General features: G+C 47.6%; 1 protein-coding gene across 12 annotated transcripts in view; it reads left to right on the top strand.

Annotated features, from left to right (window-relative positions):
• The window catches only part of macrod2 (mono-ADP ribosylhydrolase 2), a 486124-nt gene that overhangs the window by 131398 nt on the left and 339797 nt on the right, over positions 1-14929 (top strand). For 11 of the 12 annotated variants that reach the window (XR_014126642.1, XR_014126641.1, XR_014126639.1 and 8 more), the window contains exon 4: positions 9835-9864. The exons of the other annotated variant lie outside the window; for it this stretch is intronic. Coding sequence is in view for 6 of the 11 variants with exons in the window: in XM_081724942.1 (XP_081581068.1) it covers positions 9835-9864 (30 nt within the window). In the remaining 5 variants the exon portion in view is untranslated. The remainder of the gene's footprint in view (positions 1-9834; positions 9865-14929) is intronic. 12 annotated transcript variants of the gene reach the window in all.

Here is a 14929-nt window from a genome sequence, read left to right as displayed (position 1 = left end):
GTGGATAAAGTTGTCAGAGTTGTTCGGTGCGTTCTGCTTAAATTGTTTCTGCATTGCAACATTACGCAGCTTTATCACGCATCTTAGAAGTGGACGTGGCCCGAGTGCACCTTGTGAAGGTTCTCAGGTCTATCCCAACTTATAATAATACACTGAAGCATCAATGTGTATTTAATAATAACCATGTAGGGGTTCAGCGCAACCCAAGACCTAACAGGCAGCGCTAGTCTCTAGTTCACCACAGGTCTCCCCTAAGGTCGTGCCAAAGGTCGGCCCAAAGCTTTCAAGCGCTGATCAGAACTTTCTGTGAGTCAGAATCTCTTGTTGCAGGATTTCATTGTCCTAAGCAGCCAGGCCTGTTTAACACTTCAGCGAAATGCCCTGTTTCTCAAGGTCTTAGGCATTTTTTTTCCTCACTGCATTCCACCTTGTTTTCTTTCCTCTCCCGCTTGTGCTGTCAAGCGTGCACCGAACACGTTTGAGTTTCCTTCGTGCTCCTGCGTACACAGCCTGTTAGCTGTGTGCCCGTTGCTCATTATCCGGCGCCGTCAGACACCGCGCGGCGAGGTGCTTTTGCGTCGCAAAGCCTCTGCCTCTTCTGTGTCTCCGTTTCATGAATGTCCCAATAAACGGACGCCTTAATTTCCTTTGCCTTCGTGGGTTTTCACAGGCAGGTGAGACGCCTTATTGGTGCAATATGTGGCAGCGATGATCTAATTTTACTCCCCGCGCTTGGCCCCAGGCACTAATGATAGCATACAGGATATGGTGGTAACCTTATTTATCTTGCCGCCTGTTCCCCGCGACAAAGACTGGCCCAATGCGGGTGGTGCTGGCGTCCAGCGCGGGATTAACACCCTGACCACGCCATGCCAGCCATTCTCTTTGAAGTGCACAAATCTGGTTTGTTTTCACTCTGAAGAAAAGGAAACAAATAAGTGAATACCTTAAAGTTTGATGGGGGGGGACCATGAACTGTTTTATCTTTTTTTGTTGTTGTTGTTTTTTTGTTAACATTTTCAAGTGCCCTCATGAATATTGTTAAGGCAGTTGGACAGAGGACAGATCAAACCGGATCAATCGTTTAGGATACATCTTTCATCACTGTCGACTTGCTCAGTCTTCATGACCTCTGCACCCACCCTGAAGTGCTTGTTTTGAGTTGCTCTCGTTCAAGATTGGTGTGCAGTGCTGAGTGCACTATAGTGAGTTCCCATCACTTTGTCTCTTTTGTGTATCTGCGTTTTTTTTTTGTGAATGCTTGTAAATACCGGCTCGTTTGTCCCTACAGTTTACCTCAAGGTAACGTCTGGAGCCGCGGTGGTCTTTAACAAGTACAAACCTTAATCTCTCTTAATCTGCTCTGGCACCCTTGTACAGAACCACTGACCAGGGCTTGCGTCTGGTCCAGACGTGCTCAGAACCCTCCAAAATGTCGGGCGCCGGCCTATACTCCTGTAACTCATGCACGGGGGCCGTCGCCGGCGGGGGGAGGACAGGATTAGCCAGGAGGAATTCCGAGAGTCGGGAACATTGGCCGCGCGTGTGGCCACTGACCAGAATAACAGAGCGCTTGCTGAACAGCCACTAGCCGCTGCGAATTTCCTGTCTCCCAAAGAACTCCCGGCTGTTCTTTTGTGTTCGCTGTCCATCCTGGAGCGCTGGCGAGCAGTGTGCCTTGCAGGCAGGATAAACGGAGTCTGTGAGTGTGTCAGTCCAGGCCTTGTGCTGCGCGTCTCGGCCTTTATTGTATTTCGCATAATAGTCCTACTGCACCTATTTCTGATTCACTGGTAAGCTGACAATAAAGCCAGGGAGGCCTGCATGCCATCCCACACGTGTTTCTGGTATTTTTGAAGGCGATGAATCACAACCCCTTGCGCGATACGTTAGTCTGGGTTAGCATTTTCCAGAGAGAGAGCGAGCGCACCATTACAGTGTCATTCCACTGTAGCAAGCAGTCATGCCCAGTGCATCGGGTGTAGGAGGGGGGAGAGGCCAGGCGAGCAGCATGGGCTGAGCGAGATTTGATGAGCGACTACGGCCGAGGGAGGCAGGACCGTGGGTGGAGGCGGGGCAGGGGATCCGGCGAGACTGTGCCGTGAGAACTGTGGCCATGCAGAGATTTGAGAGGTGGCGAGAAAACCCCAAATGTCCAATTTGCCAATTAAAGTACCAGGGGCTTAATGACTAACACATTTATGAGTGTTTGAACAAGCGTCAAGACATAAACGTTAAAATATACTGCATCATCAGCATATACAGTCATCAACATTTTGGCATTTATTATTATTATTATTATTATTATTGAAGTGAGTCTATAATGAAGGATGAGAATGCTTCTCCCTTGAAGCTGAGAGAACTGTTTCAGAGAAAAGTCTCATTTTGATGAGAATGGCATTACTATTGTAACTTCATGAATTATGCAACCTAGTTTTCTTTTTCTGTCTTTCTGATTTAGAAAGTGCTTTCTTATTCGACACGCCATGATTATTCCAAGCCTTTCTGACTAAGATTGACAAACGCAGGATTGTCTTATTCCTACTTAATGAATGCCGTTGTTTTGATCTCATTTTTGGAGAAGTTCAGGGTGGGTGTTTGTGCAGGAATGTCTCGATATCCTATAAGAGTAATTTTGTGTCACTTAAATTCATTTTTTTTAAGTGTATAATTTCATATAAAGAAGGCATTCAGCTTGTAGTGTCCATAATGTTGTTCAGTTCAAAGCCTCAATGGTAGAGTACCATCATTAAGCAGTTAAATGCCCATTACATAAAAGTAATTATATATCTATATATAAGAGGAATTAGAATGGGTACTACAATTGCACCATGCTATGCCACCCTCTTTGTAGGATTTGTTGCGGTACTTTTTTGAACAGTATGCTGGGCCTGTACTCTGTGTTTCTAAAATACAAAAATACACGGATGGCATTTCTGGTCCTGCTACATGCACATTTGAATGGTTTATTTCTTCATTCTTCACGTTCCACCCATCTCTGGAATGTACATGGAATATTGGTACATCTTACCATGAAGATGACCCTTTTGGATGTTTCAGCGAAGCCTGGACATTCCTGTTTAAACACCACCATTTATTACAACCCTACAGGCTCTCATTCCTATTTGAAATGCAGCTCTTCATCCCTTACTCACAGCTACTAAGACTGAAAGGCGCTTGCAGTGAGAACGAAGGCTTCCTCTTCAGTATGGAGATGTGTGAATATTCTCATAACTGTGGGTTTCCCGAGGAACTCTTAGAAGGTACTCTTTTCCCGTACAGAGAGTGGACGTGCCATAAACAATCTGACCTATAAACAATCTGCCATTGAAAGACACTTCAACACTTCAGAATCCACCAGGATGATTCAGAGACCACATCCTTTACACTGGAGAAACCAACAGAAGGTCGCTGGTTGGTGTTTTGAACACCTTCAGAATTAAGGATCCAGTTTTTCTTTCTTCCAATTTTAATACTCATGGACACTGCATTTATGACATATCTGTTAGCAATGCCAGTTGTTGCTATGGCAGCGATGAAATTAGGAAACTCAAAGAACAAGAGCTGATCTATAATGTTGGAACTTCAGAACCCCTTAAAATGTTATAATTTAAACATCTACTGTTTCATATATAAACTGGCTCCTCCTACTGCTAATTCAGAAGCACTTTGCTTGCACAGCTGATTTTATATATATATATAATATTGCATTTAAGGAAAAATTCATCGCAATATAAACTTTCATCCAGTCTTTGTAGAGATATGTAGCAGAGCTCCATGTTAGATGCATGTAGTAGACACATGTGGTTGCCTCTTTGGTTGACTTTCTGTGGACAGTGAACTGACCTTGTGCGGTGTGAGGAGGGAGGAGAGCTTTGATCACATCCACTCACAGTCTGTCTCCACTCATGCCGCTGTGTGTGTGTGTGTACGTGCGGGCGTTTGTGTGTGCATGAGCATGTGTGAATGTGTGTGTGTGTGTGTGTATGTCTATGCGTGTGTGCGTGGGTGTGTGAGAGAGATGAGAGCTCCTTCCTGGTCCTGTGATTTGTCCTGCTTTGCAGCTCTGTGCTACATGCGGATGTTCCTTGGGGAGCTCTCGCAACCATAAAGAACAAAACTGCTGTGTGCAGTTATCACACCGTGCTGAGTTTGGCCCAGGCAAAACCACATGCATTTTTAATAGGCTGCAAAATAAAAAAATACAGCCCGACTCTCTCTCTCTCTCTCTCTCTCTCTCTCTCTCTGCTTTTATTGTACTTTCTAGCTCCTTTCCCTGTACTATGGAGGGGGGAGGGAATATGTGGGTAGTTGAGGATGGTGGGGGTAGGGGGGGTAGTTGAGGGTGGTGGGGGTAGGGGGGGTAGTTGAGGGTGGTGGGGGTAGGGGGGGTAGTTGAGGGTGGTGGGGTTAGGGGGGGTAGTTGAGGGTGGTGGGGGTAGGGGGGGTAGTTGAGGGTGGTGGGGGTAGGGGGGGTAGTTGAGGGTGGTGGAGGGTAGTGAAGCCGAGTGTGGGGGTAGGGGGGTGTGAGCGGTTGGAGGGGAATGTGGAGAGTCGATGGTCTGCGCAAGAGTCCAATTTATGCAGGTCTCAGTAGCTAATGATAAAGAGGCTCATCATTACCAGCAAAACTCATTTCAATTTAACGCTGAACTGCACTAACGCTGAGGCAGACTGTGGCCAGTATCTCGTGTGTGTGTGTGTGTGTGTGTGTGTGTGTGTGTGTGTGTGGTGGGGGGGTGTGTGGGGGGTCACCCCTGATGATACATCCAACATTCAGCCCTGACTGTCAGATCTTGTTGGACTGACTTGTGAAGTAGTGGTGTGTGTGTGAGGGAGGGAGGAGGAGAAACTCGCCGACATTAAAAGATCTTGGCACTCCCATTTCCACTTGACTGGGGTTTTGAACTGTCGATTCGAACCCGGCCTGACATGCTGCAACACTGTGAACTGAAGCACCTAAGCTCAGTCTTTCATATGAAGCCTGCGAGAGAGTAGAATAAACTCAAAGAAGATTCCAGAAAACGGCTCGGCCTCCGAGCAAGCGCCGTGTTTCTCCCCCCGTGGGTCCTGCTGGCCTGCACGTCCGCGCTACACGTTCGGCCTCGCGGCCCAGAGCCGTTCCACTTCCTCAGAACCCACATACCTCTGCAGGCCTTTCCTAAGCACACAGGCGTGAGATTCTAGACTGATTCTGGTGTCACTGGAAAGAAATCAAGGTTTCAGACGAAGGTCGTGTTACTCGGGTTTCGTCTGGATGGATTCACAAGAATGCAAAGCTTATTAAGCTCGTCGTCTTTGTCGGTTATGAAACGTGGTTTCCTGTTGTTGCCCGTGAGCGCGCATGCTTCTGAGCGAGATCGAAGCCAGCACCTTCTGCGTTTGGTGATCAGCTCCCTTCCCTCGGGAAGATGTCCTGCATGCCTGTGGGGGATGATGGGTAGTAGTGTGCTACTTTTAGCTGTGGTGTGTAATGGCTTAGTTCAAAGAGAGACACAGGACAGAAGTGTGATTTTGTGTGTGTGTGTGTGTGTGTGTGTAAACCTGATAGAGGATGTTGTCACAATTGAGGCAGGTGTTAGAAACTTCTCTACCACTACTGGCTAATGACCAGCTCGTGCATAGGTTTGTGTGTTTGTGCGTGCGTATAAACTTAACCAGCTCGTCACTGTGCTGTTAGATTGGGGACTCTGAGGCGTTTCGCTGCAGTACTTCCTAGCTACACTCTCCACATCTCCCAGATACATCTGGGTCACAGCAGGAAGCGTCCTTCAGCCGCTGGCCGTCTGCGTTTCCCTCCCCGTGGGACAACGGCACGATGGCGCGGGAAGCAGAGTGCGCGACTTCCTCTCTGGCCGCTCCTGTTCCAGTGCGGCTGCACGCGGCTCTTCCTGGCGGGGTTGGTGGGATAGTTGCTACCCTGCCCACTGAAGTGAGCCGTGATGGGTTTCACACCTCTGTGCTTCTCCCAGCCGGCAACTGAGCTAAAAGGTGTTAAATGTTGGTGGTTTAATTTTGACAGATACGTGTGATGAGAAAGAAAGAAAGAATAGAACAGAATGTCCAGACGACCTTTTGTAGCTGGTGGACTGAACTGTGCTTTCCTTGTGGTTGTTTTTTTAAAGACTGATTGACCTCCCTATGAAAGAGGCTCTGAAGGCTATTTTTTTTCTCCAGGACAGTTAGCAATGGAGTTGCATCTTAAATGCAGCCCACCCGCTAAGGACACTGAGGCAAACCTCGCTAAGGACACTGAAGGCCACTTCACTAAGAAGAACAAGTGTGAAATATCAAGACAAACAGCACCTGTTCTGCTTGTCACTTCTCAAGCTGTAATGGTGCCCATTAGCCCTGGAGTGGGGCTTGCGGCATGCTCGTCTGTCCCATGATTCATTGCGGTTTCTGCTCCGGCTCAAGCAGCTCTGTTGGACCTGCCCATTGCTCGTGTGCGCGTGCGTGCGTGCGTGTGTGTGTGTGTGTGTGTATGCACGTGCGTGTGCGCGCGCGTGTGTGTGTGTGTGTGTGTGTGTGTGTGTGTATTAGTAAATATGTCACTCCGCATCACTACACGAATAGCAAACCTCGGCATTCCTCGAACTATGACAGATCTCTCTTATTTGCTCCTGGTGTGTGAAAGTTTGCAGGTTATTCATCTCTTCTTCTTCTTCTTCTTCTTTTTTTTTTTTTGGAGAAACAGACAGCTGTTCCTCATTTGTTCTCATGCTCCCTGCCGCTTGATATGGGCTCGTCAAAAAAAAAAAAAAAGGCTCTCTTCATTTTGAGGATTTTAATGCATCCCTTGATATCAATTGCCGTAGGGTTAGTTTCGTTTCTGCCGTCCGCCGAGGTAACAGATAGTTCTCCTGCATGTGTAAGACATTTCTTGTGCTACCAAAGAGAGCGAGAGAGGGGGAAAAAGATGAATAACGGGAGAGGAGGAAAAGAGCTTTTGGTGTGACTCGCATCACACAGGGAGAGGAATATCACGACAAGCAAAAGAAGTAAAGAAAAGACATAGAGCAGACCAAGCCAAAGATTTCACTTGTACCTTCCAGGCCAACACGCTCCCCCAAGTCCCCGCTGAGACGCGGTGCTGCTCCCAGCGTGTATAGAGGTGAGCCGTAAACGGGCTTGGTTTGTCCTGCTCACCCAAAACATCGTGCTCTGCAGTGTCTCATCGATGAGCTTTCCCTGGCCCTACGTCCCTGGATGAGCTGGGTGTCCGTGACTCCAGCTGTACTGCACCAGTTTACACATATTTCCCACAATCCTGCATAATTAGGCGGAGGTTGGATTACGTTGGTAGGGCGCTATCTTGTAGAAAAAGCAACCGTATACATCACAGGTTGTGGTCGTCTTGACCGACGTGGTAAATATGGAACACACGCACACACACACACACACACACACACACACACACACATATATATATATATATATATATATATATATATATATATATATATATATATATATGTATATGTACGTTAGCTATATACATATGGGGCAGTGGTAGCTCAGTGGTTAAGGTACTCGACTTATTATTAGTTGCATTTATATAGCGCCTTTCTCAAACTCAAGAACACTTTTTACAAATATCACTCTTTTTAAAAAAAAAATTTAACACACACACACACACACACACACAGACCTGATGAGAAGCAGTAGCCAATTTTGTGCACAGCGTACCCCTGGGGGACCGCAAGAGGAGGAGGTGAAGACCAGGACAGAGCACCAACCCACGCAGACAAAGGGAGAACATGGAAACCCCACTCTGATAGGGACTTGAACCACCGAGCCTCCAATCAGAAGGTTGCAAAAGGCCCTTAACCCTCAGCTGCTCAAGTTGTGTTCAGGCATGATTGTAAATCACTTTGGATAAAAGCATCAACTAAATACTATAAATATAAATGTATACATACGATACTAGTATTACTGTGTAAGAGGTGTCCCTATGTGAGAAAGTAATGGGTCATCTTCCGGCCATCGAGGAATGGATGTCTTCCATCAAGATGTCTCACCACGGGTTGTAACACATCCTGGACCACACGTAGTTTCGTATTGATCCGTGCGGATCGACAGACTTTAAGCCTGGTTCCCGACTAAATGATTCTGGCATTGAAAATCTTGTTAAGTACCGGATCACAAAACACGTAACATCCTTCTGAGCTGAAGTTATGACAACAGTAAATCTGAAACATGTAACATCCTCCTGAGTTGAGATTATGACAGCGGTAAATCTGAAAGGCTGTGATTACTGATCTCCTACACTTTAATGGGCTTCATACGAAGTCTATTAAACATCCGAGGCTGTGAAAGTATCCGGTAAATGTGAGTGTTTTACAAGACTTTTATCTTTTCCGATCCTTTTATTGTTATACTTGTAATTGGATTCCATTCAGCCGGAGCGTGCTGTAGTGGAGAACCGGGACGTTTAGACAGGGCGACGGAAATGTCTCTCAGTGCTCAGAAGCACTGCAGGCAGGAGCCGCGCCTTCGCGGCCAGCTCCCAAACATTTGTTTATCTTCATCACTTTTACTGTTTGCGCAACAAAATAGCCCAGTGAGGTGCACGTTCTGGCAAAGAGGAAAAAGAAAAAAAACACAACAAACCGCTTTTGTCTTCCCGCCCACGCGCTCACGCGGCGCTTTTAACTTGGAACGGCAGTTGAGAGAAAACGGAGCATCATCCAAAACCCAAGCTCCTGCTATTTGGTTGTTTGTTTGTTTTTGTTTTTTTTCTTTCTGAATCTGGGGAGGTCATGGATTGAGGATTTGAAAGGATTGAGGATTTGAAACTGTCTAGCATCACCTACGTTAACACCCCCCCCCCCCCCCTGTTTCTGGCTAGTGGATGTTTGGTTACAGTCCTTCTGTTGTCAGGTTTTATGGTTTTTTTTTGCTGCTGATGCCTGTTCCAGACTGGGGAGGCTGGGATATACAGAGTGAAGGGAGGTTTTCTCTCGGTGTGAACCGAGCGTTTGAACACGTCTGCTTTGCTTTTGACCTACTGCGCCCAAATTAACAGTGGCTTCTTAATCCGTCCTGCAATCAGGCCGGGGAAGCGAAGTGTCTGGAGGCAGGAGTCTCCTGTCTTCTGGGTTGTTTTTTAGTCCCCCCTCATTCGCCCGTCGAGCTTCTGCAGTCATGAAGTTTCTCTTTTACTCTCTTTGACGTTACCTTCCGATGACCCGAGGAACGGCAGATGTTTGTGGCTGGAGGGCTCCCAGCATTGCGTGAACAAGGCGCCCATAATCAGCGCCCGCTTGTAAGGCATGTTGTCGCCATTTGGACCGGAGGGGTGAGAAGCAGCACTGGGAATTCATCAGGGCTGTTTGTACTCCTGTTATCTGGGCTAAGGGAGAGAGAGAGGGGTTTCATAGAGCTCCAGGGCTCCGCCCCCTACCCCTCCCAGCCAGGCTTCTCTATCAAAGGTCTGAAACCCGACATCAAAGAGGCATCTGTTTAGAGTCACTCTGCCGGCCCTCCGTGAAGCTGTCCGAGTGCTGACGGAAAGCAGCTGACCGTGCGAGAGTGGCACGGTGCGCAGACGCACGCACGCGCCCTAGCTCACGCACACGCGCTAGCACACGCACACCCTAGTGCGTGCGTGCGCACACACAAGAGCGCACACAGCCTAGCACCTTAGAAACCTCCCTTCTGAGTGGATCTACCTTTTGAGAGTGCTTGACCTTCGAGGTCCACGTCTGTGCCAGCTCTTATCTAAATAATGGCGTCCTCTTTGAGGTGAAGTGTTTTCTCTTTGAAATGTTCTTTAAACCTGCCACTGATCCTGTCTCCTTTCTTCTCATCCCTCTTTTGTCTCCTCTACAGCGAACTCCAGTCTGCTCGGCGGCGGCGGAGGTAAGCATCCCGTCTGTGATCACTTTTCCATGGCATCTGGGCTCTGTTCTAGTCCTACAGCGTCCCGGGCCCACAGGGACTGGACCGCGGCGGCCTCTAAGGACAGAGCGGCCGCGTTTGGACGGGACCACGCGTGGCTGATTCCACGCCCCTATCCCCCAAATGTCAAACTATGCATGTGTCACCTGTCAAGCAGCGGATGAAATCGGAGGCCCGGGGTGGGTGGGTGGATGGGTCTTCATGCCACAGAACAAAGGTATATTTTCTTTCACAGTTTGGAGGGATTTTTCACGCAGTTTTGCCATGATTGAAATAATCATTGCACGAGGCACTGGCTTTGTTTATTCCTGTGTTCCAGGGTGTTACCCACAATCCCCCACCCCCATCAGGGCCTCATTTTCACGGGCAGGTTTCGGGACTGTACTTGATTTTTGTTCCCCCTTGTGAGGAAGCGATTAGCAGCCATGACACCCTACCCATGTCCCATCGAGCTCCACGCTGTGGCTCGTGTGTTATCTGATAAAGGCTGAAGGCCTCAGCCCCCTCTAGGACTGTGGGGAACTCCCCCTTATCGGGGGGGGGGTTAGAGACTTGAGGGGTTTGTGCCTGATTGAGATCAGAGGTCACGCGTCCGTGACAAAACCACTTACTGTAGCACCTGTCAGGGAATGGGTGTGACCGCGGAGCTGGAGGTTCAGTGCTGCCCACACGCCCCAATTATTGGCACCTCTGTGTATGTCACCGCGGTCCCCTCATTGATTCGTCACGACAGTTAACGTTTCGAGGGCAATTTGCTGTCTTCATTATTCTCCTATAATTGGCTCGTGCGTCGTGTGACCCGCCTGGCGGCGGGACAGTGCGTGCTCGTTTTCTCGGGCCGGTCTGTCGGTGTTCTTTGGAACATCCATACCTTCCAGAAACAGTCCCTTGATAATAACAATAAAAAAAACACAACCCCACGTTAAAAACACCACATCCTCTGGTCTCCGTCCCCCGATAGCGGCGTCTGCTAAGATAATTAACCCCCGCAACAAACGCCGGTGCTTGGTTTCACCAGCGGGGCCCCACTGTGCTTTGGTCAGGAACTCCATGCTTGGCATTAAGAAGCGCTAGGAAGCCTGGGAGCTGGAGTCCAGCCTTGCTGGGAGGCAGGCAGGTTAATCCTATGTAAATAATTGCTGGATGAAGGGAAAAATGGAATGACTGGAGTGAAGCCGGCACTATAAAAACCCATCTGGCTCAGCTGGGGAGGTGAGGAGCAGACTCCTGATTGAAAGCTCTTTGCGTGGCAAGAGATCACTGGTTGTATCATCAGGGGGCTTCTACCACAAAGCCGAGAGCTTTTGCTTTCTTTTTTCCTCTCTTCCTGTGTGTTACACACAAAACAAAGCCCATCATCCTTTTTCTTTTTATCTGTCTGAGTGTGTGTGTGGGGGGGAGAGAGAGAGAGAGAGAGAGAGAGAGTGAGTGAAAGATGGCTTTATCACCTCACTCTCTTTTATTGCTGCTGGATGACTGATATACCAACCTGTTGTTTTTTTTCTCTCTCTCGTCCCACCTATCATTTAGTGAGGTGAGAACCGCTAGCTGTGACGGGTTCATCCTGGCTGAGACCTCTTTAGAAAGACAGCACTTTCTCTTATCTGCCCAGTGCGCTTTCACCTCTTCCTGGAACGCTATCCAGGGGGAATCGGGTTGGATTTCAAACAGCTTGTAATGCACTGCGAACTTTGGGTGGCTCAGAGAATCACGGTCATTTGATTGTTGTGGTAAACAGCGTCTTCCGATTGGCCTGTAAAGTACGTTCCACCCCGTGGCGCCCTCGCTGGGTTCAGGAACTGTGGCAAACTGACCTTCCTGTTGTTTGACGGCAAAACTAAAAACTCAGTGCTAAATCAAAACCATCATTCAGCATGGTCCATATAAATACATTCCAACAGCAGAGTCCCAGTTACTTTTGAATGGTTATAATTCTTCTCTTTAACATGAAACTACAGGGACCACTACAGGACTCATGAAGTCACCCGTAAACAGCTACCGGAATGAATACGCTTTCTGTTTATTCTGCCCCTGGTGAGAATATACCATATGGGCTACTTTAAGCCGAACATGGAAATGACTTCTTCCCTACTGAGAAACCCTAAAGTACATAATACACTGTGTTTTAGGCTGTCGTCCTTTCTGTCTTACAGGGAGAGAGAGAGAGAAGGAGGGAGCAGGGGGCGGGGGGAGAGAGAATAAGAACCACAGTAACGGTTGTGGGCTTTGACATACTTGTCCAGATTGGTAAATTGACTTGTTAACATTCTAACCGTCACCCTTCTTCCCATTTAAATGGCAAAAGGGAAAAAAACAAAACAAAAAACACACACCCAAAAAAACAACCTAAAATCTTGGCAAACGGCAGCGCTGGCCCTGTGGAGCGAGAGAGAGAGAGAGAGAGAGAGAGGGAGAGAGAGATACTTTAAACGTTCCACTTTGGTTTTGTACCTAATTTAGTTCAATGGTGGCCAACTCTCCTAACTAAGCACCTCTTTGTGCATATATATATATATATATATATATATATATATATATATATATATATATATATATATATATGTGTGTGTGTGTGTGTGTGTGTACTAGAACTAGTATATTTTTTTTTTCCCTGATTTTGCCATCACTTGTGACTGCTACATCTACAGCCCTCTTCTGCTGTTCATCCATCACTACTGTGTCTGGTTGCTTGACCTGATCTTGAAGATCACAGCAGAGAGCCAAGATAGTTCAGTGGGTTACACCACAGACCTGAGGTACAGGAGGTCTGGAGTTTGAATCTTGACCAGGGTGTCTTCAGTGTGGTCCCTTGGGCAAGATCCTTTATGGCACCCGCCTACTTCACTAACAATGACGGTCCAAAATAAGAGTGTCAGACCAGCTTAGATGTCGCCTGGGTCAACAAGGTCTGCGTCAGCTGCTGGGGGACCAGGGCGCACTGGAAGAAATACAAGGATGGATGAGAACAGAGGATGGAATACTGTTTGAATACTACTACACATGCAACTCCTTGTGAGAGGGTATATACAGATGAAGTCTGAACTATGCATGCGTATATGTGTATAAAAGGGGCTCATTATATATATATTAGTTCTTGCTCCTACAGAAGCACCTTGCTTGTATAGCTTATGAAGGACCTTGGTCTGAAACATCCTGTTTAATTGTGGTTTAAATAGAAGCGCATTTGACAAAGTCGTAATCTTCCTCTTTTGGAGTTTGAGTACGATGTCTGATCTGTTTATTTGCTAGATGTTTCATTTTCCACATGTAGGATCATCACCAGGAGCTCCGTTCATGTGTGGGCTGCTCTCTGTTCTGGATTGAGGGGACTTTGTTTTCTTATGCCTGGGTTACTCTTAGCTCGGGGGCTCACGACCCTACGAAAAACCAATTAAGCGGGCTTAGCCACATCGGCCAGCCCAGGGGCTCAGCCCCCACGTTTGAAAGAGTGCGTCTAGCTTCTGCATGAAAGGGATCGATCCACAAAATTGCTTTTTCACACTTTGTATCTGCGCTATGACGTTTGGATCGTCGTGCCGCATTATCATCTAAAGAGCCATTGTGTTGTTTTTTTTTGTTTTGTTTTTTTTCTTTGGGCGAATTTCCCCGCCAACTGGATCGCAGACCTGCCTTGCTGCTCAGACGTCTCTGCAGGCTTCTGAATCTCCTGTGCCAGCGTTTTCTTCTTGGCTTATTTAATGATCTTTTCCGAGGCCGGCGAGTAGCTTGATCCAGCTTGTCGAGCCTGTGTCGAGACCGTCTTCTCTTTACCCCTAGGCCTCCTCGGAGCCCGTACATTTGTATACAGTACTCGCCCTTCATCTGCTGATCCCTGGCTACTCTTCCCTTGGCAAATACCAAAGTAGTGTGTGTGGGGGAGGAAGGGGGGGGGGGGTGTATTAGATCCTCTTTCATTGCATAAGGTTGGCCCTCCGAAGTCAGAGCTAACCAGGCAGGCTGTTTTGCGCCCCTCCACGAGCATGTTCTTTCCAATGCCTTTGCAGACCTCAACCCTTTCCTCAACTTTAACGGCATTTTCATTTCCGAGATGAAGAGTGTTGGAGACCTTTCCTGCCTCTCCACTCCATCTGTGCTCCGTGGATGTCTCCTTCTTCCAGCTACTGCTCCAGAACTTTAATCCGCGCGGGCCTCTTGGGGCCTAGCCGGTCTCTACATGCTACAGAAACGTATCTTCAAACACCAGATATCTTCACTCCATAACCCTTAGCCCTGTTACTCATGCTTCCTTCTTGCACTTCATTTGATGGTACAGAACTTAAAAATTAGATGCTAAAAAATATCAAAGTTCTGGAGTTCTTGAAATCAATTTTTTTTGCTTTATATTCTGTGCCTGCAGTTTGTATATGATTCTAGAAAGCTTTCAGTTTGCTGTAATAGCAGTCATCTAGCAACTATGAAATTAGAACGAACAAAGACATTTTAATGAACAAACATGCATGACGAGCTTAATACTGTCTGTAATTGTATTACAGTGGTTCCTTTGGAAGGGTCGTGGAGATCAGAGTTACAACACAAATAAATGAATAAATGACACATATTCTTACCATAAATGACAGACGTCCTTCTTCACACCATGACGCATGCCTCCTGGCATCGGAGCAGACTTATGGGCAGACGTCTCCCTGCTCCAGCTAAAGCTCTTTAGTGTGCATGTGGAGACATGCGAGCTCTTTAACGGAGCTCATCAAGACCCAGACACGAAGCAGTCCTGTGCACTAGCTTGCAGGAGCGTGCACGAGCGCGTGGGATCATGTGCTCTTTTTTTTTTTTAGTAGCTGCGCTGTATCTGCAGGCCCCCCCGCCTTGGCAGCGGAGTTGGGGTGGGGGGTGGGGGTGTATGTGGGTGGTTTGGGGGTTGGAGGGTGGAGACGATGCATCACGCAGTCACAAGTCGCTCTAAGCAGGAGTGATGGATGGACTAATTGATGGAAACTCATCACACCATTAGCTTTTTGGGTGAGCTCAGTAAGCGCTATATCCAGGCGAAGAGCCACGTTGTTGGAGG

Source organism: Electrophorus electricus, chromosome 12, assembly GCF_041902795.1.
Source record: "Electrophorus electricus isolate QZ-2024a chromosome 12, ASM4190279v1, whole genome shotgun sequence".
Lineage (NCBI taxonomy): Eukaryota > Metazoa > Chordata > Actinopteri > Gymnotiformes > Gymnotidae > Electrophorus > Electrophorus electricus.
The sequence above is the reverse complement of the archived record's forward strand: the minus strand, read 5'-3'. Positions and strand labels throughout refer to the sequence as shown.